The sequence below is a fragment of the Pempheris klunzingeri genome, chromosome 3 (assembly GCF_042242105.1).
Source record: "Pempheris klunzingeri isolate RE-2024b chromosome 3, fPemKlu1.hap1, whole genome shotgun sequence".
NCBI classification, from domain to species: Eukaryota; Metazoa; Chordata; class Actinopteri; order Acropomatiformes; family Pempheridae; genus Pempheris; species Pempheris klunzingeri.
This window is the reverse complement of record NC_092014.1, coordinates 1,329,202-1,356,373: the sequence shown is the minus strand read 5'-3', so window position 1 is coordinate 1,356,373 and position 27,172 is coordinate 1,329,202. Positions and strand designations below refer to the sequence as shown.

Genomic DNA, 27,172 nt, shown 5'->3' with positions numbered 1-27,172 from the left:
ATTTCTAAACTTCTGGTAACACGTCGTTTATGCATGTACAAGTGTACTTAAATATACTAAAAGAACCAAAAGTGAACGTACTGCAAACACACCAGACTCCATTCACAAATACAGTCATTTTAGCTCACAGAACACAGGAGCTGCTGACCTGATCAGTTAGTTCGTTTCTGTTATTGTGTGTTACACAAATATTGTGTTGGATCCAGACTAAACTATAAAAACACAGAGGTCACATAGTAACACAAACAAACTGCCTGGTGGAGGCAGCAGCTCCTGTGTCCTGTTCTCTAAAATCCCTGTTTTAGTGAATGTAGTCTGGTGTGTGTGCTGTTTGTGGTTAAACCAAAAGGATCTTCCAGGTCTCTCTCTGTAGGGATCCTTTCCATGATGCTGTCACACACTTAGAATAACACTCTGAGCCTGTCAGTGGATCAAACAGCACTTTAAGAGGCGATCTACAGGTCAAATTCTAAAACTTTTTGTTCCTGCTCGTCATTTTGAAACCAAAATAATGTAACAGGGCCCAGAGTTCTCCTTTAACAATTATGTACAGAAAATATAAGCAACAATTCAGGATTAACTGAAGCTTTTATTTCCAAATTTGTCACCACAACACATTCATAAGGCCACTGACTCACTGCACATTCTGGTTGGAATCAGATAACAGGAAACAAAGACATCCAAAAATATGTTTCTTCAATATAGAATCATATAAAACTGTTTTTTTCATCCGCTCTCAGAGAGAGTAGATGAAGAAGTGCGTCAGGACACAATCACGGAAATATTTACACGACTGCAACATTACTGAGACTTAAATCAGGTACAAACATGATGTCGTGTTTTTCAAAATAAAAGCTGTGTGAGCGATGTCTGAGGAACACTGTTCTGTTAAATACACAAAAAAAAGGGTCTACAGGTTTAGTTAAACCAGAGCACCAGAGGAAGGTCAAGAGTCTGTCTGAAGTAGTGTACAAAACCCGCAGTGACACACAGGAGTCTGATCAAATTACAAATATAAAACATATTATTACTCTGCTTTAAATACCAAAACCACCAGCGGTCAACACCTGCACGGGTTCAAAACAAAAGTAGAGCTTCATTAGGATTTTTAAAGTCCTTCATCGACAGCAGGAACGTTTTCAATCTTTTCAAATTAAAAGTGTGAACGTCCTAAGAGGAGAAATTCAGCCGAAGGAGCTTTTTACTGCTTGACTGCTTCTGTGGTCGTCTCAAAACTCTTATTGTGGAGGAGTGTTTGACTTATTGTATTTGTTTGTACATTAAAAGCTTTTAGGAGTGCATTTTAATATCTTTCACTCAAAATGTGTCACTTTTGTACTTAGTGTTCAAATGATAAGTCGATTAATCAATGAAATCATAAATCATCAATCCGTTGGGATTTAAATGATTCTTAAAATAAAAGATCAAATTAATCAACAGTGAAACTGAATGAAAATTACACAGGTTTTATTCAGAGACATTCGCTTGGCTGTAAAGGAGCAGTGCTGTATTTTTAAACCTGGGTCCTCTCTGTCCACATCCTGGTGTGTGAGTGACTGGTAGGTAGTAAAAGTGTTGGAACTGGTCCAGTAGATCACCAGTAGATCACCTCAGCCAGCAGCCACCAAACGGGCTGCAATGGCTGCAACGTGATCCTTTGGGACAACTGCACCTGATCACAGTAGGTCCACTAAAAGAGCTTGTTTGATCCACTGACAGGCTCAGAGTGTTATTCTAAGTGTGTGACAGCATCATGGAAAGGATCCCTACAGAGAGAGACCTGGAAGATCCTTTTGGTTTAACCACAAACAGCACACACACCAGACTACAGTCACTAAAACAGGGATTTTAGAGAACAGGACACAGGAGCTGCTGCTCTGCTGCTGCCTCCATCAGTCAGTGTGTTTGTGTTATTGTGTGTGACAGAAACGCTGTGTTGGATTCACACCAACTCTTTAAAACACTAAAAGTAAAACAAAAACACAAACAAACTAACTGATGGATGCAGCAGCAGACCAGCACCTCCTGTGTTCTGTGAGCTAAAATCGCTGTTTTTGTGAATGTAGTCTGGTTTAGTGGACCTACTTTGATCAGGTGCAGTTGTCCCAAAGGATTAAATTGCAGCCTGTTTCCCCGCTGCAGGCTGAGGTGATCTATGGGGCCAATTCCAACACTTTGTAGTCACTTCGAACCCATAATATGTACAACTAGGGAGCAGGTTTATAAATACCAGAGTTATCATTTAATGGAACAGGAAACTGGATCAACCAATCAGCTTGCTTGACACACAGAGATGCACAACCCGCTGGTCAGATTTGGGAGGTCTGTGTGTCGGCTCCTCGACAAGCACAAACACCATCCAAAGACTTAAAGCTGTTACCGGTGACGACATGGTAACTCTCCCTTTACCATCTGTAGCTCTGTCAGATGTGTCTCAGATCAGTGCTCAGGACTGTCGGATGGAAACACAGGACATTTATATGACTCTAAAATCCAAAGAAGCATGTCTGTAGTGTTTTATCCAATTTAAAATACAGTTACTGTATTTTATTCTAATTATCAACAGAGACGTTTATGTTGATTGAGGTATAATTCCTGCTTTAACTTAAACCAACAGAAACTGAAACAGCGACGACCACGACTGAACGACAGCTGCTGGGAAACAAAACAACAACAGAGGTGTGAGGGACCGCGAGGACTCGGCCTCCCGCGGTCCCGCCTTCATGGTCCGATCCGACCGCCATTGCGTCTCGGCGGTAAATTCAGGAGTCCGTCCCTCCTCTTACAGCTTCCTGAGAACTCGTCTCCACACGTTCCAAGTTACAGCCCTCCCTCCCGCCCGGCTCAGGCGTAGAAGATCAGCTCGGGGATCTGGCCCCCCTGCACTCCGGTGCCGTTGGTGCTGTCCGAGGAACACTGGAACTGGAAGGTCACTTTCCCACACTGCACCTCTGTCATGCCCTCCTGGCCGAAGTAGCTGAGCTCGTTGCCGTCCAGCACCACGCTGGCGGTGTAGAAGGTGTCGGGCTCGATCTGCACGGGGTAGTCGAACCACACGGGGAAGGTGCTGCTGGAGCCGTCCGAGAAGTACTTGATGATCCTCTGGCCCATCGGCACGCCCTGGCGCTTCAGCTCGATCTTGGCGCTGTACTCGGCCGAACCGCAGCTGGAGCCGTACAGGCCGAAGCCGGCGATGAAGACGCGTTTGTCCACGGCGAACTGGATGCTGTCGCAGCGGCCTCGGTATCGCCACTGGTTGCTCCTGTAGGCGCAGGACTGGAAGCGGTGGCACCGCTGCGGCGCCAGGCCTTTGCGGGGTTTGGTGCAGAACAAGAGCTCTGGCTTGTTGGCGGCGGTGTACCACAGGAAGATGTCGTTGGTCTCGTTGAGCGTGAGCACACCGGACTGCGCCGCTCCGTTGGCGAAGTCCTCCAGCGCCATGGTGGGGACGCGGATTAAGTAGATGGCCTTCCCCAGCACCAGGCGCTTGTTCTCGATCGTCGGCGCCAGGTCTTGCCGCTGACACTCGGCCTCGGCCCAGCTCAGCGCCGCCTCGAACACCACCATCTCTTTGGCGTTGAGCGTCTCTCGCCGCAGGATGCTCTCCAGCGTCTGGGAGTCGATGTCGCAGAAGCCTTCGGAGCGCAGAGCGAGCTCGGCCTGAGCGTCGATCACCTCCCAGCAGCGCTGCGTCAGGTCGGGCTCCTCGAACAGGCAGCTCTGAGACAGCAGCACGCAGGCGTTCTTGGCGCTCAGGCTCGTCTCCAGGAAGTTGACGCAGGCCCGGGCCAGGTGAGGCACGATGTACTTTTTGGCGGCGTAGAGGGTGGCGAGCACCGTGTCAGCGCACAGGTCGATCTCATCACAGTAGATATACCTGTGGAGGTGGAGACACTTTGTCTTGGTGTTTGTCTTATTAAGAAGCGTGTTGATGACTGTGTGTGTGTGTGTGTGTGTGTGTGTGTGTGTGTGTGTGTGTCACAGTCCCATCAGAGGCCGACATACTTCAACATGGCGAGGAACGAGGGAGGCTCCACGTCAGGGATCCGGATCTCGTCCTGATCCTCGGCCAGTTCTCCGTAAAACATGGCGTGGAACACCGAGCTGCCAACAGCCAGGACGTACTGACGGGACAGAGCAACAACACGGACGCCGTGAGAGACGAGACCTTTCTGATGTGGACTAGTTGTAAAATACACACATTTGTGTCTGATCTCTGACGGACCTTATTCATTTATTTATTTATTCATACGAAGGGACAAACTAATCCTTGAACATCCACAGCAGCTTTTCACTCTGTTCTTGTGTCTTCAGCCTCTGTTGACTCAAAAGGAATCACCCCCAGGTTGGCCGGTGGGTAAATGGTTCACGGTTGAGCCGCTAACTTCCAGTAGCTCTGTTAGCTCTTTGTTAGCACTGTTAGCTCCGATTGCACTATAAGCTCCACGTTAGCACTGTTAGCTGTTTTAGCGTCTGTTAGCTCTAATAACACTATTAGCTCTGTTAGCTCTTTTAGCATTATTAGCTCTGTTAGCACTATTAGCATTATTAGCTCTGTTAGCTCTTTTAGCATTATTAGCTCTGTTAGCACTATTAGCATTATTAGCTCTGTTAGCTCTTTTAGCATTATTAGCTCTGTTAGCTCTTTTAGCATTATTAGCTCTGTTAGCTCTTTTAGCATTATTAGCTCTGTTAGCTCTATTGGCTAAAGTTCCCAGTTTGATTCTGGCTTGTTCACTTTCTATGTGTCTGTCACGCTAACAGACGATTTGTAGTTAATACATTTATTTTGTATTTTGCAAAACTGTCTGTGTGTGTGTGTGTGTGTGTGTGTGTGTGTGTGTGTGTGTGTGTGTGTGTGTGTGTGTGTGTGTGTGTGTGTACCTTATGTCCTGGTACTCGCTGCGTCCCTCCAGGCGGCCCGACCACAAAGTGAACATCTGCCATCATCTCATTGTTGAACATGACTGAATTCCTGCGAGGAAACAGAATCAACGACATTTAGTTCAAGAAGGAAACAAAGAAAACCAAACTGTAGTACAGTAATACTATACTGTAGTATTATTATACTGTAGTATTATACTGTAGTATTATTATACTGTAGTATTATTATACTGTAGTAGTATTATACTGTAGTAGTATTATACTGTAGTATTATACTGTAGTATTATTATACTGTAGTAGTATTATACTGTAGTAGTATTATACTGTAGTATCATACTGTAGTATTATTATACTGTAGTATTATACTGTAGTAGTATTATACTGTAGTATTATACTGTAGTAGTATCATACTGTAGTAGTATTATACTGTAGTATTATACTGTAGTATTATTATACTGTAGTAGTATTATACTGTAGTATCATACTGTAGTATTATTATACTGTAGTATTATCATACTGTAGTAGTATTATACTGTAGTATTATACTGTAGTATTATTATACTGTAGTAGTATTATACTGTAGTATCATACTGTAGTATTATTATACTGTAGTATTATTATACTGTAGTAGTATCATACTGTAGTATTATTATACTGTAGTATTATACTGTAGTAGTATTATACTGTAGTATTATTATACTGTAGTAGTATTATACTGTAGTATCATACTGTAGTATTATTATACTGTAGTATTATTATACTGTAGTAGTATTATACTGTAGTATCATACTGTAGTATTATTATACTGTAGTATTATACTGTAGTAGTATCATACTGTAGTAGTATCATACTGTAGTATTATACTGTAGTATTATTATACTGTAGTATTATTATACTGTAGTATTATACTGTAGTATTATACTGTAGTAGTATTATACTGTAGTAGTATCATACTGTAGTATTATCATACTGTAGTAGTATTATACTGTAGTATTATACTGTAGTATTATTATACTGTAGTAGTATTATACTGTAGTATTATACTGTAGTATTATTATACTGTAGTAGTATTATACTGTAGTATTATCATACTGTAGTAGTATTATACTGTAGTATTATACTGTAGTATTATTATACTGTAGTAGTATTATACTGTAGTATCATACTGTAGTATTATTATACTGTAGTAGTATCATACTGTAGTATTATCATACTGTAGTATTATTATACTGTAGTATTATACTGTAGTATTATTATACTGTAGTATTATTATACTGTAGTAGTATCATACTGTAGTATTATTATACTGTAGTATTATACTGTAGTAGTATCATACTGCAGTAGTATTATACTGTAGTAGTATCATACTGTAGTAGTATTATACTGTAGTATTATACTGTAGTATTATTATACTGTAGTAGTATTATACTGTAGTATCATACTGTAGTATTATTATACTGTAGTATTATACTGTAGTAGTATTATACTGTAGTATTATACTGTAGTAGTATCATACTGTAGTAGTATTATACTGTAGTATTATACTGTAGTATTATTATACTGTAGTAGTATTATACTGTAGTATCATACTGTAGTATTATTATACTGTAGTATTATCATACTGTAGTAGTATTATACTGTAGTATTATACTGTAGTATTATTATACTGTAGTAGTATTATACTGTAGTATCATACTGTAGTATTATTATACTGTAGTATTATTATACTGTAGTAGTATCATACTGTAGTATTATTATACTGTAGTATTATACTGTAGTAGTATTATACTGTAGTAGTATTATACTGTAGTATCATACTGTAGTATTATTATACTGTAGTAGTATTATACTGTAGTATCATACTGTAGTATTATTATACTGTAGTATTATACTGTAGTAGTATCATACTGTAGTAGTATCATACTGTAGTATTATACTGTAGTATTATTATACTGTAGTATTATACTGTAGTATTATACTGTAGTAGTATTATACTGTAGTAGTATCATACTGTAGTATTATCATACTGTAGTAGTATTATACTGTAGTATTATACTGTAGTATTATTATACTGTAGTAGTATTATACTGTAGTATTATACTGTAGTATTATTATACTGTAGTATTATACTGTAGTATTATACTGTAGTAGTATCATACTGTAGTATTATCATACTGTAGTAGTATTATACTGTAGTATTATACTGTAGTATTATTATACTGTAGTAGTATCATACTGTAGTATTATTATACTGTAGTATTATACTGTAGTAGTATCATACTGCAGTAGTATTATACTGTAGTATTATCATACTGTAGTAGTATCATACTGTAGTATTATTATACTGTAGTATTATACTGTAGTATTATTATACTGTAGTAGTATCATACTGCAGTAGTATTATACTGTAGTATTATCATACTGTAGTAGTATCATACTGTAGTATTATTATACTGTAGTATTATACTGTAGTATTATTATACTGTAGTATTATTATACTGTAGTAGTATCATACTGCAGTAGTATTATACTGCAGTAGTAGTATTTGAAGTCATGTCAAGGTGACAGGAAGTCCAAAACAGGAAGCTACTGATTGGTTCTGTAATACTGTGAAAATACTGAGTACTACCTGTGAGCACCGAGTACTACCTGTGAGCACCGAGTACTACCTGTGAGTACAGAGTACTACCTGTACTGCTGGGACACTTCAGCTAGCTGAAGCAGAACCTGCTGACGTGTAGGCTGATGGGGGCAGGAGGAGCACACTGACCACCAAGGTGGGGGGGTGTATGGGGTGTGTGTGTGGGGGTGTGTGTGTGGGGTGTGTGTGTGGGGTGTGTGGGGGTGTGTGGGGGGGGTGTTTGGGGTGTGTGGGGGTGTGTGTGTGTGTGGGGTGTGTGTGTGTGTGTGTGTGGGGGGGTGTGTGGGGGTGTGTGTGGGATCAGACTGACCTCTCTCGGATGGTCGGGTACAGACCCTGCCAGTTGCAGCAGCTGCTGGTGGTGGTGTTGTTGTTGGTCCGGTTCTGCTGGTACTGCTGGATGGAGGTGGAGGTGGTGCTGCTCGCTGAGGCGGAGGGGACCAGCTTCTTAGTGGGAAACAGCTCTGCAGCCATTATCAGGGTCCAGTCAGACTGCAGGCCGGGTCATGGCAGAACCGGGGCCGAACTGCTGCTGCTGCTCGCGGAGCGCTGCCGAGAGAGTCACCTCATAATGAGACACAGAAAACACCAACCAAACCCCATTCAAAAATCTGACCATTTTAAGCTCGTTGAGCTAACTCGGCGTTAGCCAAGCTAGCACACCGCCAAAGTCCTCCACAGGAGAGTGACTGCAGGGCTAAAACCCCGCAGCAGTGGGCTCATATTCAGTAAAACACTGCGGCCTGAAATAAAAAGTTAACTGTTAACTGAATGTCGGAACCCCGGAGCTTTATTTTAACTGTTAGATTTAGCATCTGTATGCTAGTTAGTTAGCTGACTAACTATGAGGTCATTTTCCGAGTTAATTCCACCGCTGTCGGTCCGATATTTGGTGAATATCTCAGTTTCCACTCACTTCAGTGCCGCCAGAGGCACCGATGATCACATCTGGTCACCAGTTTGTTGGTTGTTTGTCAGACTGGCGGCTCAGCTTTGTTTACACTAGCTAGCTAGCTGGTTAGCTTCTTCTGCTAATGTTTGCAGCAGAATCAGCTCACTAGCGGCGCCCTGCTGCCCCCCGCAGGCCGAAGGCCGCATTACACCCTGCTGTTAGTTTAAACTCACTGTTTCTACTTTTATGAGTTATATTTCCATAAAATGTCTTTGTGCTTCATCACAAATGTAATTTCTGTCCTGTTTTATTTCATTTTTCATGTTTTATATTTATTTATTTTCTGTTAGAGATCCTCCAGGCCAAATAACTTCATAAGGGTACGTGAACACTGATAAACATGTTGCTTCTGCTATTTTTCACCTGTTTTGAAAAAAAAAGAGAAGAAAACGCTTTCAGCGCACCTCTATAAAGGTGAGTTGAACTAAAGTTAAAATCTTTAACAGCAAATGGGAGCTGATTAGAATTTTATTAGAATAAAGTGACATTTAATTGAATTAAATTGTAGAAACTTTCACAGTAAAAGAAGAGAAAAGTTCCCACTGTGACAAATAAGGACGTTTATTTCAGCATGTTATTATTATTATTATTATTATTATTTGTTTTGCTTTTTTCAATTTATCTGAAATGATTTCTGCTGCAAACACCACATCTCCCCTCTGGAGATCAATAATCAAAGTGAAATATAATCTTTCCCTCACTGAATTTAAGCCTAAATTTAAAAATTCAGTGAGTCAAGCTACCTGAGTTTAGACCATTTATTTTAGCGTTAATAACTATCGTTTGTTGAATGATCTCTTTTTGTCCTTATGTTATATTTACACATGTATTTCATGATTGAAGCGTGTTTTATATAATATAGAAGATAATGTGTGATGCTGAAAACAAAGAAGCATCCGTGTCGACCTCAGAATAAACGAACACGTGATGTTCAACATGATCCTTTATTGTTGTTACTGATAAATCTGTCACTCTCCCATTTTGGAAAAAAAAACAAAACCCAAAAACACCAACAATGAAGAAATAAATCAACATCTGTATGTACTTTATGTACTTTATGTACAGCCGAGTTAGCGTCTAGAGTCTCTCTTTAATAGTTTCACTGTGCACAGTAAAGAACAACAATAACTTACAGGCAGACTGGACCCGACGGCGGCTTTTATTCAGGTTTCAGTTCTGCTTTTGGCAACTGAAGACGACAAAACAGTCCGACTGAGTTCAGAGTTCAGCTGCCGACTGAATCACTACTGGTTAGTGCTGCTGCTGATGTAGTGCGAGTCCAACATTTGGATACTGAGGCGCTCTATGGTCAACAGGTTCATAATCAGAATGTAAAATGAGCTGCAGTTATTGGCCAACAAACTCTGTTGATCTCAAAGTGAAACACAGTAGAGGGATGTGAACAGAGTCTGGTGTTTTTATGGTTTATTTAATTTATGCTGCCACAAAATGTCCTTTATGATAACAGAGGTGTTGTAAGATTTAAGATTAACGACCAGACTCCATTCAAAATCATCACCAATTTGGTTTTGTCACTTATTTCTAAATCTGGGCACCTGATCACAGTAGGTCCACTAAAAGAGCTTGTTTGATCCACTGACAGGCTCAGAGTGTTATTCTAAGTGTGTGACAGCATCATGGAAAGGATCCCTACAGAGAGAGACCTGGAAGATCCTTTTGGTTTAACCACAAACAGCACACACACCAGACTACATTCACTAAAACAGGGATTTTAGAGAACAGGACATGCGAGTTGTTTTTCTACTGCTGCCTCCATCAGTTAGTTAGTGTTATTGTGTGTCACACAAATATTGTGTTGAATCTGATTCTGCTGCTGCCTCCATCAGTGGAATCACTGATGGAGGCAGCAGCAGAGCAGCAGCTCCTGTGTCCTGTTCTCTAAAATCCCTGTTTTAGTGAATGTAGTCTGGTGTGTGTGCTGTTTGTGGTTAAACCAAAAGGATCTTCCAGGTCTCTCTCTGTAGGGATCCTTTCCATGATGCTGTCACACACTTAGAATAACACACTGAGCCTGTCAGTGGATCAAACAAGCTCTTTTAGTGGACCTACTGTGATCAGGTGCAGTTGTCCCAAAGGATCACGTTGCAACCATTGCAGCCCGTTTGGTGGCTGCTGGCTGAGGTGATCTACTGGACCAGTTCCAACACTTTTACTACCTACCAGTCATTTTGAGATCACAATATGTAAGAAAAAACTAGGGCTCAGGTTTATAAATACCTGCTCCCCTTCGATGGTTTAATTCTACGTAGTTTGACAGGAGAGCTGAGTGGAAGCTGCAGCCGCTCGTCACACGAGTAGCGTAGAAGTAGAAGTCAATAAATGATTCGCTGACTTTCACTTTGCGGTTAAAATGTCCCTTAATTACATCGGGTTTATAAATAGATCTGCTTTAATACTCAAAAACTGTACACACATCTGTTTACCCTTTTTACACCGTTTGAATTTACGCTAAAAGCAACACAGATTCCCCAAAAGTTTCCCTCCATCCCACAAACACAGCTGCATGTCTGAGATGATCATTTGGTAAAAAGCAAAAACAAAGTGTTATGTAGTGCTGAGAGGTAAAGTCATGTTTATGCACTTCTTACGACACCAGCAGAAGCCCCAAAGGAACAAACTTCACTTTTCAAGTAAAACAGAGAAAACGTCTTTAAAAAAAATATCTACCTGTATTGTACAAGTCTGTCACCAAACACAAAGAGTTGTTTAAAAAACTAGTAATCGCTCCAAATAATAATAATAATTAGACAAAATACAATATTTTCAGGCAGTCAGCGTATAAAGCATGTACAAATCTGGAGGGCAGCTAGTGTGCAGATTGGGAACTTTACAACACAACGAGCTAATTAGCATTAGCAACAACCGTGTCAGGTTTAGTAGGAAGCATCTCTTCATCTCGGTTCAATCTTTTGGCTTTAATTTGGCGTTTAAAAGTAGTAATAAATACTTAAATACACAAAGCAGCAGGTTTTCACGTCGAGCCTCGTCGTCGTCGTCACAATGTTGATCAAACCTGCCGAATCAGAAGGAATTCAAATACGAGATATTTCTTTGTTTTCTTTCTCCTCCAGAAGCTCTTCGTTCGGTCTACAGCTATCAGAAAGTCACACAGCAGCAGCAGGCGGAGGCTCGGCACAGTATATTACAGCTATCACTACCAACACGGCACCGCAAACCAAACACACCGAAGGGTTTCATTTCAAAATGGCAAAAAGAGAAAAAGGCAATGCTGTTTTCAGCCGCCGGTGTGGCTGCTTACACCCTGGAAAATGCTGGAAAGAAGATATTTAGTGTTTAATGTACCCTGTTTAGTTGCATTTGGTGTATTCAAACCCAAACCATCAACTTTTCCTAAACATAACCAGGTAGTTTCGGTGCCTAAACCTAACCAAGCCGCAGCTGAAAACTGATTATAATGAAATCAAACTGAAGTTATTAAGTCTAAAGTGTGACAGCTGCTCTCAGAGGGTGAAAGTCCTGCATTTACAACATGTATCGCTCTTTATACGACGTGACCAGATGGGTTCTGAGTACAAACACACACTCTGCTGTGGGGAACTGATGGTGAGCTCCAGAAGAAGGTGTGTTTGTGAGCTTCTGGTGCTCAGGTGTGAATGTGGAGGACTTTAAAAGCTCGGTGTGCTTCGGCAGCACAGTGACGCCCAAACAACAATTAAAAATACTTATTTGTTTATTCCAAAATATTCTTTAACATTTCTAACGGCTGATCTGACGTGTTGGAGGTGGACGTTACGCGTTTTGAAGCCAAGAGTTTGGCATTTTCAAAGTCGCCATCTTGATTTTGGAGCCAGAAGTGACACCAGTTTTTTCTACCGCATCTTATTGGTTAAGTTTAGGCATGGCCCACCTCTGATTGGTCAGTGAGCAGGTAGCCCCACCCTAAAGCCCCGCCCCCCCTTCCTCCTCTAAATGGACCATCACTTACTAAATGAACTGAAGAAGACTGTAAACTAGAGACTGAGAGCAGAAACTGTTCACTGAGCTGATAAATCAGGAGAGAAGTCTCCTCATTTCCTCATTGACTTCCATCCAATCACACTTCCTGTTTGGAGCCAGTGGAGCCGCCCCTATTTCACCCCGATTTTGAAATGAAACTCTCCAAATGTCGACGCTCAGCTCTCCGTCACCACGACTGTCCGCCCAGCACAAGCCCCGCCTCCAGTCCAGCGCGGGGTCACGTGACCTTTGACCCCCGTAGCTCCTCTGCGTGGGAGTTCACAGGATGAAACTCTGAAGCAACTTAACACCAGACTGATTCGGTCCTCTTCAGGCCGCAGCCACTAACCAAAATGTTTTAGTTTTTCTGTCTGAACAGGAAATAATGAAAATCACATCAAATCAATTTAAACGTAAAAACGTCGCCTGGAGGTGAAATTACGATCTTCTGATCAGAAACGTGGGGATCGAGTCTCTTTCTTCACGCTCACGACGCACAATCGGATCTTTTTCTCTTTAAACTGGGTTGTTTCTTTGCTCGTTTCGTCGCCCCCCTGCCCCCCCCCCCCCCCCCCCCCCCCCCCCCCCGCGTCTTCTTTCCCTCAATACCTAAAAGAATTTATGCTCTGAAGAAAAAAGGCACATTTTCATGAACAACGTTTCAACGCATCAGCAGCAGACGGGGGGGGGGAGTGTTTCCTGTGGGGGTGTTCGGGGTTAGAGATGATGGAGAGAGTTCGTCTGTTAAAGAAAAAGATTCCAGCTTTAGTAAAATGTACCGAGAGTTCCTGGTTTTATTTTATTTTTTTTTGCCACTTCCTGTTTCATTCGTGTCTCATCCAGAGGTTTGTTTGTTTCGGGACCCGGGCCAGCCTAAGTCCAAGGGATGGTGGGTGGGGGAGGAATATTTGTCAGATGTTAAAGGAGCAGTCCGGGGTCACCGTCACCTTCAGCTTCCTGCTTCCTCATCCGGACTCGGAGGTGGAGACGAAGCGCCTCCATCTCACCGCCTCCTCTCTGTGACTCCGCCCGTCCAGTTTCAGGTTTCAGGTCATACGAAGACCTTGGCGAGCGCGTCGGCCCCGGCGCTGCCGATGTAGCACTTGGTGGGGTGGAACGCCACGTCGTGGATGGACTCCTCGAACTTCTTACGGTGAGCGGTGAACTCCTGGATGCACGTCTTGCTCTCCATGTTCCACAGACGGATGGAGCAGTCGTGACCTGGAGGAAGAGAGAGAGACAATGAGGAAGCTGTGAAATGAGATGAAACTCTATTGGTCTCAAAGTGAAACAAAGTGAATGGAGTCTGACTCTGGATCTTGATGAATCCTGGTTCAGTTCTTGTTGGATTATTTGAGTATAAATAAACAAAATATGTGGCCAGAACCACCTTTATTTATTTAGCTATATTTTATTTTATTTTACTTTCATTCATGCTGCCATAAAATGCATTCAGCGTTTCTGCAACGCCACAACAACCAGACTCCATTCAAAATTATCACAATTCTGTTTCTGTCACTTAAAGGGTGATTCTGGTGTTTTTAAACCCGAGTCCTCTCTGTCCACATCCTGGTGTGTGAGTGACTGGTAGGTACTAAAAGTGTTGGAACTGGTCCAGTAGAATGGCTGCAACGTGATCCTTTGGGACAAGTGCACCTGATCACAGTAGGTCCACTAGAAGAGCTTGTTTGATCCACTGACAGGCTCAGAGTGTTATTCTAAGTGTGTGACAGCATCATGGAAAGGATCCCTACAGAGAGAGACCTGGAAGATCCTTTTGGTTTAACCACAAACAGCACACACACCAGACTACATTCACTAAAACAGGGATTTTAGAGAACAGGACACAGGAGCTGCTGCTCTGCTGCTGCCTCCATGAGTTACACACATATTTAGTGGGATCCTAACAAATCCTTTAAAACACAAAAGTCCCACAATAACATAAAGAAACTACCTGATGGAGGCAGCAGCAGAGCAGCAGTTCCTGTCCTCTGTGTGGTAAAATTACTCTTTTTCTCAATGGAGTCTGGTGTGTTTGAAGACAGCGATATAACAGCTGTTTGTGGTTAAACTAATAATTTAGACACCAAAACATGTAAAAATCGTCCCCAGGTTTAAAAGTACCAGAGTTCTCCTTTAAATATCCTCGGTTTTATTTCTAAGTTCTCCAGCAGACAGCAGGTAGGAACAGAACTCACTTCCAGACATGAGGTACAGTCCGTTTGGATCCACGGCGAGACTCGTGACAGAGTCCAGGTGGGCGACCATCGAGTGGATCAGTTTACCTTCAGGTCAAAACAGAATTAGAAGAAAAAATGCACTCTTCATTCCAGCTTCATTCGTCTGATGTAGAGAAAACATGAAGTTTTATCCAGTGTCTGTCTTCCTCATCATCACCTGACATTTAAAAAAACAGACACGACGGACTGAATCGTCAACATCGGGACACGAACACAGCTGGTTCACCACAGCGTGAGGGATAAAATCAGTTGTTTAAAGCTGCAGTAGAACACGTGATGTCCAAAAACACGTGTGTGGCGTGTAAAACTGATTCCAACAGGAGCACAAATACAAGAATGGACCTGAAAATGAGCCCAATGTGTCTCCTTTGATTACTGCTGCAATAATAATAATAATAATAATGATTATTATTATTCTCTGGGATGATTATTTCTCCCCTGACGCACTACCAATCTGTAATTTAGTGTAATTCAGATGCTGCCAGTTCAAAAGTACAGAACGATGACAGTCGGTGGTTTAAGAACATTTTGATCAAATACATTTATTACTGTGAATAATGACGTGTGTGTCCTTAGTGATAATGGAGTCGACTATACCAGACATGTTGAGGTGTTTTGTTCCTGGAGTGGATTTTAGACCACGTTACAGCATTCAGTGAATAAATATCTCAGGCTTTAAGACTATTTAATACCTCTTTAGGAGACTTTGTAAGGACCTGCAGCTGCCTTGTACGAGGAATCTGACGTGTGGAATTGGTGAAGTGTTCCTTTAAATGTGACGCCTCCGTCTGCAGCAGCTGAGCGACGTCTTACCTGTGTTATTATCGAAGAACTGGATGTGTCGGTCCTCCTGAGCTGTGATGGTGATTGGCAGCGTGGGATGACTCAGCACTTTGTTGATCTTGCAGGGAGCCTCTGAGTGTGTGTGTGTGTGTGTGTGTGTGTGTGTGTGTGTGTGTGTGTGTGTGTGTGTGTGTGTGTGTGAGAGGAGGGAGACGTGAGAAGGACAATAATTTAACACCAATTATCTTCAGTCCATCAGGACTCAAAGCACTTTAAGCGAAACACACACACCGACTCTGCATCATGGGAATAAAGTACAGCTAGTACAGTGTGTGAGTGACTGGTAGGTAGTGAAAACTGGTCCAGTAGATCACCTCAGCTAGAACTGGTCCAGTAGATCACCTCAGCCAGCAGCCACCAAACGGGCTGCAATGGCTGCAACGTGATCCTTTGGGACAACTGCACCTGATCACAGTAGGTCCACTAAAAGAGCTTGTTTGATCCACTGACAGGCTCAGAGTGTTATTCTAAGTGTGTGACAGCATCATGGAAAGGATCCCTACAGAGAGAGACCTGGAAGATCCTTTTGGTTTAACCACAAACAGCACACACACCAGACTACATTCACTAAAACAGGGATTTTAGAGCTGCTGCTCTGCTGCTGTGGCAGCAAACAAGCACTTTTAGTGGACCTACTGTGATCAGGTGCAGTAAAGGATTACTTTGCAGGTTTTACAGCCCGTTTTGATCCACTGGACCAGTTCCAACACTTTTTGTACGTACCAGTCATTCAGACACCAAAATATGTACAAATAAGATCCAGGTTTACAAATTCTGGAGTAACCATTTAAAACCCACATCATGAGCCTCCCTGTTGCTCTGACATGTCCCTTCACCAACATGAACACACACAAATGTGGATTAGTCCGCCTCTGAAAATAGTCCCCAGCAAATGCACTATTTCCTCCTGTTTGTCTGAAACTGTTTCAGATAAAACAAAAACACATGAAACTACATATTTGTGATGTGTTTTTAAAAGAGGAACCAATGGGCTCTGAGGTTAGAGCCACAGACAGGAAGTGAGACGGACTACCAGCCGCAACACGATGAAACTAAATACAGGTGAACACATTCAGGATTTTAAATATGGAAGCCTGTAATTGGACGGTGGGCTCACCTGGCGGGCCGGCGCTCTCCAGCTTCAGGACGAGCTGCTGCGTCTCCATGTTGAAGAGCCCGATGTGGCCGGTGGTGAAAGACGTCACCATGTGAGCCGGCTCGCTGCTCACCAGGTCCACCGAGGTGGGAACCCCCAGCTCTGACACAAACACAGACGGCAGGGACTCGTCAGACCATCGCACCCGCCCAACGCAACCATACGGACGCATACACCCACATACTTTACAGCAACAGAGTATTTTACTGTGTGGTATTAGTACTTTTACTGTAGTGAAGGATCGGAGCGCTTAAAACCTACTGATCAAGCCAGAAATCTGACAGTGATGGACTCTGACCGAGAGCTTTCACTTCTATGCTGATGACACCCAACTCTCAGCACCAAACCACCCACTCAAGACTCCGGTCCTCTGAAGGCCACAGGATGAAAAACTCAAAAGTGATCACGTCACATTCAGCTCTCAGCTTCAGTGACGTCACACACAGACGCTCGCTTGTTTGTGAAAAATCTTTATATTGATTCGGTGATTAGCTGCTACTGTCGATAAACGTGCTGTGACATTACGTTTGCTGACTGTTAACCTTATGCAATGTTATTTACGTTGAACCTTGCTAGCATAACGTTAGCTTTGTGGCTATTTGATGTTAGCTTTGTGGCTAACAGCTGAGCTAAAAGGATCTACAAGCTGTTATCTCCTGTTGCCACATCGTATCTAAAGAACGGTTCCATAGTGTAAGAACCTCATGGGATGCTGATGATTGATCCAGGTATTATTCAAAACCTCATCATTACCATGGAAACAGAGTCATGGCTCGTGAAACACTTTAGACTTTGGTTGCCAAACACATGAAAATATAACTTAATGGTCCTAATTTGTTTCTTGGACAGTGCCCGTGGTATAAGCAGGATAATCCCCTTTAATGGACTCCGCTGCCTCCACGCCGTCCATTAATTCTTGATAATGGACGCCTGTGGCTTTCCAATAAATAACCCACATAACTTCTTTTTACATTTTCTCTCAAAGTTTAACTGTTTATTTTCCTGTTTTTATTATCCTTTCCGTTCAAAGTCTTCTCTGTCCTCCTCTCAACATGTTTTTATGACCGTGCAGCGCCTCGACGTACTTCGGCCGACGGACAGACAAACGAAGCGGTTTCTCACCTCCTCTCTCGTTGAAGATGGCGAGACACGGCGAGGTTTCGGCGGCGTTCCACAGCCGGACCGTCCCATCGGCCGAGCAGGAGAGGAGGCGCTGGTGGGCCGAGCTGTGGACCAGACCCCACACCGAGTCGGCGTGGCCGCACAGCGCCCCCCGCAGGACCGAGGGCTCTGCCGGGAGCAGGACGCACAGAGAGGAGAGTGATCACACACTGACACGTCGACACAGAGCCACAGCTTTCACACAACCGAGACCAACCATATGAGTCGTAGGGGTCGATGTTGGGGTTGGGGGTGTTCCAGCTCTGAATGGTGCCGTCGACGCCCCCGCTGAAGCACTGCTCGCCGCTCGCGCTCATGGTGACGCACAGCACAGCTCCGCTACACGGGGAGAGGGCGGACATCTTTTATTCTAATGATGCTTCAACTTCCTGCAGCATTAAAAACCCAAACATCCAAATATCCTCAAAAGGCTGTTTGCAGTTTCTTTAAAGCCATAAAATGAGTTTTAGGATTTCCATCAGTGACTCTGGATGGCGTGTTCGGGCAGTGGTTTCAGATATTCTCCGAAATATACAACATGCTGCGCTGCATCTCAGAGAAGGTAGAAGAGAGATGGACCACACAGAACCTCCCTAAGAACCACGTGACATGAGAGTTCATCCTCAGTGCTGAGGAACGTCCTCGTCGACCGCCATCGGTCTGTGTGCTCGCCTCATTCAGCCGGCCTTCGAGGAGGAGCAGACGGACGAGGTCCTCGGGAGGTTCCACACCGAGAGCTCTTTTAACCCTCTGCTCTCTAAACGCTGCTGCTTCTTCTTCTGGTGACGTCGTTTCTTCGTCTTTCCTTCTTCTTCTTCATGTCCCTAAAATGTGTCCAACCTCAGCTACAAGGTTCCAGAAGTCAGTGAAGCAGAATGAGTGAGAAAAGACTTCAGACTTCTTCTTTTCCTAAATATTTCCTGAATACATCACTTTAATCTCAGTGAATATTCCAGTTTTTCCTTAATCTCAGAAATCTCACTCGCCCTCCTCCGGCTCTATAATATTATTATTTTGTACCTCCAATGACTCTAATATGCCGCTGAAGGCTTTCACTGACAGTCAGCAAGAATTAGAATCATTTTTACATTTTGTCTCAAACGTTATTGAACCTTTCCTCTGACTAAAACCCAAACACGCACCTGAAACATGATGAAATGTTCAACCTGTGGCCTGTCAACTGTTTCTCTACCAGTAAGATATCAGAGAACGTTTCCTACTCAGAAGAAAGAGCGGGCAGGAAGAAGGAGCATCACATGAATGTGCCTGTAGGATCAAATCCAAACAGGGTGCAGCAGGACGTCACCTGTGAGCTCTGAATGTGTAGATGGGCTCCACGTCCAGAGCGGCACATCTGGAGGATTAAAACCGAGAAGAGAGTTTCTGTCAGCGGCAGATTAAAACAGGAGTCTGTGCAGTTCAGTGACACCAGGAATTGACAGGATTTGGAAGAACAACAAAGGGACATTTTAGAGTCTCACTTCTTGGCGGGCGCCGTCTTCTGGAGGTTCCACAGTTTGAGGGTGTGGTCCTCGGAGGCCGTGACCAGGACGGGCTCCACCGGGTGGAAGGCCAGACTCCGCACCGAGTCGAAGTGGCTCCGCAGGGTGAACTTTGGGTTCCAGGTCTTCCTCAGAGCGTCTTTGTTATTGGTGATCTGACGGAGGGAGGGACGGCTCTCGGTTAGTTTTCTGACCAGATCTGATCCTGGTAGCGGTGCTCGGGGCTCCAGACTGAAACTACTGACGGTTATTATTAGGAGCAGCACTGAAACCAACATGAGACCCAACACATGTTCATATTTTCTCCCTCTTAGCTGAGTTACTGAGAAATACTTTGGTAACAAATAAACAATAAATGACTTTAATATGATTTCAGACGCTTCATGTCCCTAAAATGTGTCCAACCTCAGCTAGAAGGTTCCAGAAGTCAGTGAAGCAGAATGAGTGAGAAAAGACTTCAGACTGGGACTAAACTAACTAGCACACACACACTATAGACCTCCACTACACACTGACACACTGACTAACTAGCACACACACACTATAGACCTCCACTACACACTGACACACTGACTAACTAGCACACACACACACTATAGACCTCCACTACACACTAACACACTGACTAACTAGCACACACACACACTATAGACCTCCACTACACACTAACACACTGACTAACTAACACACACACACTATAGACCTCCACTACACACTGACACACTGACTAACTAACACACACACACTATAGACCTCCACTACACACTGACACACTGACTAACTAACACACACACACTATAGACCTCCACTACACACTGACACACTGACTAACTAACACACACACACTATAGACCTCCACTACACACTGACACACTGACTAACTAACACACACACACTATAGACCTCCACTACACACTGACACACTGACTAACTAACACACACACACACTATAGACCTCCACTACACACTGACACACTGACTAACTAGTTTCTTTTACCAATGGATGCTGGTTTCTGAAGTTCTTCTCTAGTTTTTACCAGCCCCCCCGTCGGTCTCTTATCCGCCCCTCTTTGGCTCCTGAAGATTACTGAAGGTTTGTTTCACTCACATCGTACGCCAGGGTATCGGCCTCGTTGGCGACCGTCAGTCCCGCCAGTTCTCCCAGTCCGAGCTCGTTTGAAACTGCCTCATCCACTCTTCCCAGAATGAACGATTTCCCAGATGATGGGAGGAACGTCATCGCCTCTGCAGAGACGAAACAGGCAGCTCAGCTGCGATCCGAGTTTAAAGGAGAAGGAGTTTGAAGGAAGATCCTTTTGGTTTAACCACAAACAGCACACACACCAGACTACATTCACTAAAACAGGGATTTTAGAGAACAGGACACAGGAGCTGCTGCTCTGCTGCTGCCTCCATCAGTGATTCAACTGATGGAGGCAGCAGTAAGCTAAAATCCCTGTTTTAGTGAATGTAGTCTGGTGTGTGTGCTGTTTGTGGTTAAACCAAAAGGATCTTCCAGGTCTCTCTCAGCCCGTTTGGTGGCTGCTGGCTGATTATTTTTTTATCTACATATAAACATCAAAATATTTACAAATAGGGTCCAGGTCTAAAAAACACCAAAGTTCTCCGTTAAGTGAAAAATAAGAGACATATTGTGCAGTTGATTAAAGGACGAAGGTGAGGTGGGGCAGGTTACCGTCGTCAGGTCGCCCCACTTCGTGCTCACTGAGTCTGGGCACGCTGGGACGGGAGGGGGGCGTGACGGGCGGCTGCATGGAGGGAAGATCCTCTGCATCCCGCAGGTTAGCCAGCATGTCCTGGAGCTTAGACCGGTTTGGTCCTGGAGGAGGAGGAGGAGGAGGATATGGAAACAAAAATCAGAGGAGGGAACAGAAGTTTGGGAGAGTGAAATGAAAAATTAGCGGTGTGAAGGCATAAGGAGTGTCAAGAGTTCATATTGAGAGGAAAAAAAAGAGAATTAAATCAGCATGGATAGAAATAAAGCAGCAGATGGATGAAGGAGCAGCAACACATAAAAACCTGAGAATCAAAGTGACAGTGGACACAGAAATAAGAAGAATCTGTGCATGAGAAGAGAAGAAACAGATGAAATGAGCCACCTGCTGTTTGGGAACTCAGCAAGCAGGGATATTAGGGATGAACCGGTGTTTTTAATGGATATTATCATTATCATCATTCTGTCAGGAGTAGAATCTGTTTCCACACGTGAAGAAGAGTGACTGGTCTCTGCAGTGCTGGTGAATGGATTTAAACTCACACTAAAGGTTCGATAATAGATCAGACTAAAGGACCAGACTTTGATTTGATATCGGCAACATAAATGTGATTATCGGGTAAGAAGAGAAAAGTTTTCTCCACTGCAGAGATTCAGGAAATCCACAGGGGCAGAAAATATAAAGATGGTAAAGTGAAGATAATAAAACAGAGGAGCCAAATGTAACCGAGGACAGAGCTTCTCTCATTGGAGACAAAAGAAAAGAAAAGTCACAGAGAGACGGACGAGATGCAACATCCACACTGACTGAAACACTGAAACAGACAGGAAGGGAAACACTGAGGAGAGCAGAGGGACAGGGTTGACTGACTTTTAGCTCAGCAGGTGTGTTACAGATGATTAAAGGATAACTCAGTGTTAATTTACTATTCTTTTAACCCTTTAAAACACCAAAGTCACACAATAACACAAACTAACAGCACACACACCAGACTCCATTCACTAAAACAGGGATTTTAGAGAACGGGACACAGGAGCTGCTGCTCTGCTGCTGCCTCCATCAGTTAGTTTGCGTTATTGTTTGTCACACAAATATTGTGTTGAATCTGATTCTGCTGCTGCCTCCATCAGTTGAATCACTGACTGATGGAGGCAGCAGCAGAGCAGCAGCTCCTGTGTCCTGTTCTCTAAAATCCCTGTTTTAGTGAATGTAGTCTGGTGTGTGTGCTGTTTGTGGTTAAACCAAAAGGATCTTCCAGGTCTCTCTCTGCAGGGATCCTTTCCATGATGCTGTCACACATGTGGCTAAAATCAACCACATTAGTTATCATACATACGTTAGCATCACGGATGACATTAGCTGATTCATTTGGCGAACTAGCCAACTAACACATCCCCTCAGATAGTATTTCAGTAGCCATAACGTTAGCGAGCAGCCATAACGAAGGTCCCTGCAGGAATCAGACTCCAGTTTTCTCCTGACGTCGCTCAGTTTCCTGTTTGGCCAGATGTTCTTCAGGACATAAAACCTTGTTCTTACATGGATTTTGTGCTGAACTCTGTGCAGTGGTGGACGTTACTAAGCTAACGTTAGCTAGAGTTGCACACTGGTGCTGTTAAGTTCACGTGCCACTCAGTGTTGCTGCTCCTCAGCTACTTTTCCTTTTGCTTTTGTGGGGAAACACTGATGTTTCTCCGTGTAGCTAGTGTTAGCGCTAACCGCTAAGGACTAGCAGGATCAGGTATTACTTCTCCAGCTGCTGGAGGGTCACAGAACACCTGACGTGCTTCTAGCTGGTCGCTGAGCTCCAGGTGCTCGTATCCGTTCAGGTCTTTGGCTTCTGTGAACGACGGCGTGTCAGCCCTTTATATAAGGGAGGGCTGTGGCCTCTTTTGACATGCACGTCACGGGCCACACCCATACCCATAGTGCAACACTCACAGAGCTGGGGTCGCGTAAGTAACCTAAAGTTTTAAGATCTTAAAGGATGTAAAGTTGGTAAATAGTTTGTGTTGTGACTGTGTGAGGAGAGAGGAATCCACATCTATTCAACTCATAGAAACAATAAAATATTAACTATTTATTGACGGAAAGATGAAATATTTGAGTAAAATGTTGGTTTCATAGAGAGACGTTACGTTAACAAAGCTTTCATCAGGTTAGTAAGCTAGTGAGCTTTTAGATGGAACATCATTTAGCAGGTTGCTGGAGGGTTTGAACTGCTCCTGGTTTCATAAAACCAAACAAAGAAACTTTAAATACTTATTTAATTGATCCTAATCACTTCGTTACGATGCTAAAATCACCAACAGAGTGGCGCGTCTGTCGGTTAACAACAGATCAGATGATAACTGAATAATCTGACTCACTTTAGAGTATTTTTAAGGAGCAACGATGTGACTACGTGTGACTACATGTTCTCGTCAGGAGCACAGTTAAGCCCTCACAGACTGGGAGGAAAGGGAGAAAACAGAAAAACAAAGTGAGAGAGTCAGAGGAACAGAGAAGAGACGGAGTGACGGGAGGAGGAGGAACCACAGGCCTGGTCCAGGACTTACTCTTTACCCCCTTCTTGCCCTTGCGTTCCTTCCTGTACTGCTCCTTGAGCTGGGCTATCAGTCCCTGGTCCACGTCCCAGGCCAGCTCACCCAGAGGAGACTGCTCTTCCTTCTCTACAGGCCAGCAGGAGGAGGAGGAGGAGGAGGAGGAGGAGGAGCAGGAGGAGGAGGAGGAGGGGTAGAAACCTGTTGTAAGAGTCTGGATGCACTACAGTACATAACAGCTTTACTCTGACAAACTCCTGAGGCAGACGGGATGAGGAGGAGGAGGGACATTCAGAGGGAGGCCATGTTTTAACAACCTGGTTCTGATTCTGTTGAAGTTTCTGACCTTAAATTCTGTCACTTCTGATCGCTTAATGTTGCAGAGAGACAGGAAACTGCTGGTTTGGAAGGGAAAGCACAAAAATAGGAAGTGTAGACGAGGGGAGCGCTGCTTCAAATCAATACTTCATCTCATGTCTGCATGTTAAACACAGAGCTGGATGTTGTTAGCCTAGCTTAGCATAAAGACTGGGTGCAGGGGGAAAGTGCTAGCCTGGCTCTGTCCACGGTGAGGCGCAAACTTCTATTTAAGACTAATCTTAAATTGGCAGGTTATGCTGGCCTAATTAAGCCCATCTTAAGCCTGATTTAAGCCTGATTTAGCATTAATCTCCATCCACGTATCCACAGCACGCCTGGAAACCCCCGTCACATGACCGTTCCCTCGGGACTGATGATGTGCAGCGAGACGTTCGGATGATTCAAGTCCTGCATCATCATGTCGGGGTTCTTTTTTAAAGTCATGGCGGCCGCTCGCTGACCGTTATCCTGCTTATTATACAGCTTTGTACTAAAGAAATCACCAATTTGACACCAAATACTGACTGAAAAAACCATTCCATTGGTTTAAGAATGATTTCATTGCTTCTGCTGCTAGACTTGCAGCCGTAGATGAGAGGCTGTGGAACGCCGTAATTATCAGAATCGAACGTGTAATTATGAGACAACACAGATGCATCGGGTGTTATTAGCAGCCAGCGCTGAGGGAAGCTCCCTGCATGGCAGTTTATTCTATTTTTTAAGATTTATTTGGGGGCATTTTCATGCTTTGTTTGGCGGGAGAGAGGAGAGGGGGGAGGAGTTTTATTTATCCTCGTGTTTTTTTTCACTTTGAGCTACAACCCCTGTATGAAAGGTGCTGTAGAAATAAAGTTATTCTTATTATTATCATCATTATTTCAGCCATAACGCTGAGTCAGTCTTACATTAGCCCCTCACAGGGAAGCTTTATGCAGCAGGTACGTATGAGCAGCAAGTCTGACTTTAAGTTAGGTTTTAGTCTGTTTTTATGCAGTTGGACATTTCTGGACTTTGGATCAAGCTGACTGTTTCCTCTTGCGTCCAGTCTTTATGCTAAGCTAGGCTAACTACAGCCAGTCTGCCACAAAAACTTATTGGCTCACATTCATTTTCACTTTGAGAGAGAAATCTTTAATCTGGATCCCTGTGCAGCTACACTGAGGTCAAAACCTACAAAAACAAGCACAAAGTGCATCATCCATGAGAAAAACCACGTGATGATCGAAGTGAGACACCGTCAATGAGTTCGTCATGAATACTCTGCGACTCTACCGACCAAACATCCACAACAGAGAGAAACAAGAGGAGCGTCGACAGAACAGTGTCTCCTGATGTCAGACAAACAAACGTGAGACACAGTAGTGAGAGACACCAAGTTCACCAGGCTGAACAAACAGAAAACAGGATGAGACACGTGACTAATAACGGCCGTGGTTCCCTCTGCACTTCTGGAAGTGAAACGCTAATGCAGGAACCACAAAACGCTTTAACAGTGAGGCACGAGTGACCTCAGCTCTTATGGGGGGAACTTTTTTAAAGGGTTAGTCAACCCGTTTACTGACATTTAAGAAGTACAACCACAACAAAGATGCACCATGTTATTGAAAGCTCCTCAGCCAATAAATATCAGGCTGCTGTTTCAGTTCTATTAGTTTAGAGGACTGGATCTTTAAAAAATACTGTTAAAAAACAAAACAAACAGAATGAAATCATTAATCCAGACTGAATAATACTGAATTAACTGCAGAAATCATTTAAATATCTTTTGTTAGTGTTATTAGCCCTGGACAGGTGATTCTACAGAAAATTAACTGTTTTATTCTATTTTATCTGTCTGTAGATAGCGTCCTCTGATTGGTCGGTATCAGTCTGTATAAAGAAGCGTCCTCTGATTGGTCGGTATCAGTCTGTAAAGAAGCGTCCTCTGATTGGTCGGTATCAGTCTGTATAAAGAAGCGTCCTCTGATTGGTCGGTATCAGTCTGTATAAAGAAGCGTCCTCTGATTGGTCGGTATCAGTCTATAAAGAAGCGTCCTCTGATTGGTCGGTATCAGTCTGTAAAGAAGCGTCCTCTGATTGGTCGGTATCAGTCTATAAAGAAGCGTCCTCTGATTGGTCGGTATCAGTCTGTATAAAGAAGCGTCCTCTGATTGGTCGGTATCAGTCTGTATAAAGAAGCGTCCTCTGATTGGTCGGTATCAGTCTGCGTAAAGAAGCGTCCTCTGATTGGTCGGTATCAGTCTGTATAAAGAAGCGTCCTCTGATTGGTCGGTATCAGTCTGCGTAAAGAAGCGTCCTCTGATTGGTCGGTATCAGTCTGCGTAAAGAAGCGTCCTCTGATTGGTCGGTATCAGTCTGCGTAAAGAAGCGTCCTCTGATTGGTCGGTATCAGTCTGCGTAAAGAAGCGTCCTCTGATTGGTCGGTATCAGTCTGTATAAAGAAGCGTCCTCTGATTGGTCGGTATCAGTCTGTAAAGAAGCGTCCTCTGATTGGTCGGTATCAGTCTGTGTAAAGAAGCGTCCTCTGATTGGTCGGTATCAGTCTGTAAAGAAGCGTCCTCTGATTGGTCGGTATCAGTCTGTAAAGAAGCGTCCTCTGATTGGTCGGTATCAGTCTGCGTAAAGAAGCGTCCTCTGATTGGTCGGTATCAGTCTGCGTAAAGAAGCGTCCTCTGATTGGTCGGTATCAGTCTGTAAAGAAGCGTCCTCTGATTGGTCGGTATCAGTCTGTGTAAAGAAGCGTCCTCTGATTGGTCGGTATCAGTCTATAAAGAAGCGTCCTCTGATTGGTCGGTATCAGTCTATAAAGAAGCGTCCTCTGATTGGTCGGTATCAGTCTGTAAAGAAGCGTCCTCTGATTGGTCGGTATCAGTCTATAAAGAAGCGTCCTCTGATTGGTCGGTATCAGTCTGTGTAAAGAAGCGTCCTCTGATTGGTCGGTATCAGTCTGTGTAAAGAAGCGTCCTCTGATTGGTCGGTATCAGTCTGTATAAAGAAGCGTCCTCTGATTGGTCGGTATCAGTCTATAAAGAAGCGTCCTCTGATTGGTCGGTATCAGTCTGTAAAGAAGCGTCCTCTGATTGGTCGGTATCAGTCTATAAAGAAGCATCCTCTGATTGGTCGGTATCAGTCTGTATAAAGAAGCGTCCTCTGATTGGTCGGTATCAGTCTGTATA

General features: G+C 43.6%; 2 protein-coding genes across 2 annotated transcripts in view; both read right to left on the bottom strand.

Moving 5' to 3' along the window:
- Positions 1 to 2,844: 2,844 nt before the first annotated feature.
- Positions 2,845 to 8,531, bottom strand: LOC139198573 (BTB/POZ domain-containing protein 3-like). The gene is made up of 5 exons (XM_070827462.1): positions 8,442 to 8,531; positions 7,836 to 8,074; positions 4,885 to 4,975; positions 4,006 to 4,124; positions 2,845 to 3,877 (listed from the first exon to the last, which is right to left on the bottom strand). Exons 2-5 carry the CDS (start codon positions 7,997 to 7,999, stop codon positions 2,845 to 2,847), a joined length of 1,407 nt encoding a protein of 468 aa, XP_070683563.1. The 5' UTR covers positions 8,000 to 8,074; positions 8,442 to 8,531.
- Positions 8,532 to 13,247: 4,716 nt separating this feature from the next.
- strn (striatin, calmodulin binding protein) overlaps positions 13,248 to 27,172 on the bottom strand; it is a 46,628-nt gene continuing 32,703 nt past the window's right edge. Inside the window, exons 8-18 of the mRNA XM_070855418.1 lie at positions 23,652 to 23,765; positions 21,054 to 21,197; positions 20,466 to 20,602; positions 19,337 to 19,512; positions 19,162 to 19,209; positions 18,073 to 18,194; positions 17,817 to 17,984; positions 16,656 to 16,796; positions 15,509 to 15,610; positions 14,654 to 14,740; positions 13,248 to 13,676 (exon numbers count right to left, since the gene is read on the bottom strand). Of these exons, the coding sequence (XP_070711519.1) occupies positions 13,507 to 13,676; positions 14,654 to 14,740; positions 15,509 to 15,610; positions 16,656 to 16,796; positions 17,817 to 17,984; positions 18,073 to 18,194; positions 19,162 to 19,209; positions 19,337 to 19,512; positions 20,466 to 20,602; positions 21,054 to 21,197; positions 23,652 to 23,765 (1,409 nt within the window). The 3' untranslated portion in view covers positions 13,248 to 13,506. The remainder of the gene's footprint in view (positions 13,677 to 14,653; positions 14,741 to 15,508; positions 15,611 to 16,655; positions 16,797 to 17,816; positions 17,985 to 18,072; positions 18,195 to 19,161; positions 19,210 to 19,336; positions 19,513 to 20,465; positions 20,603 to 21,053; positions 21,198 to 23,651; positions 23,766 to 27,172) is intronic.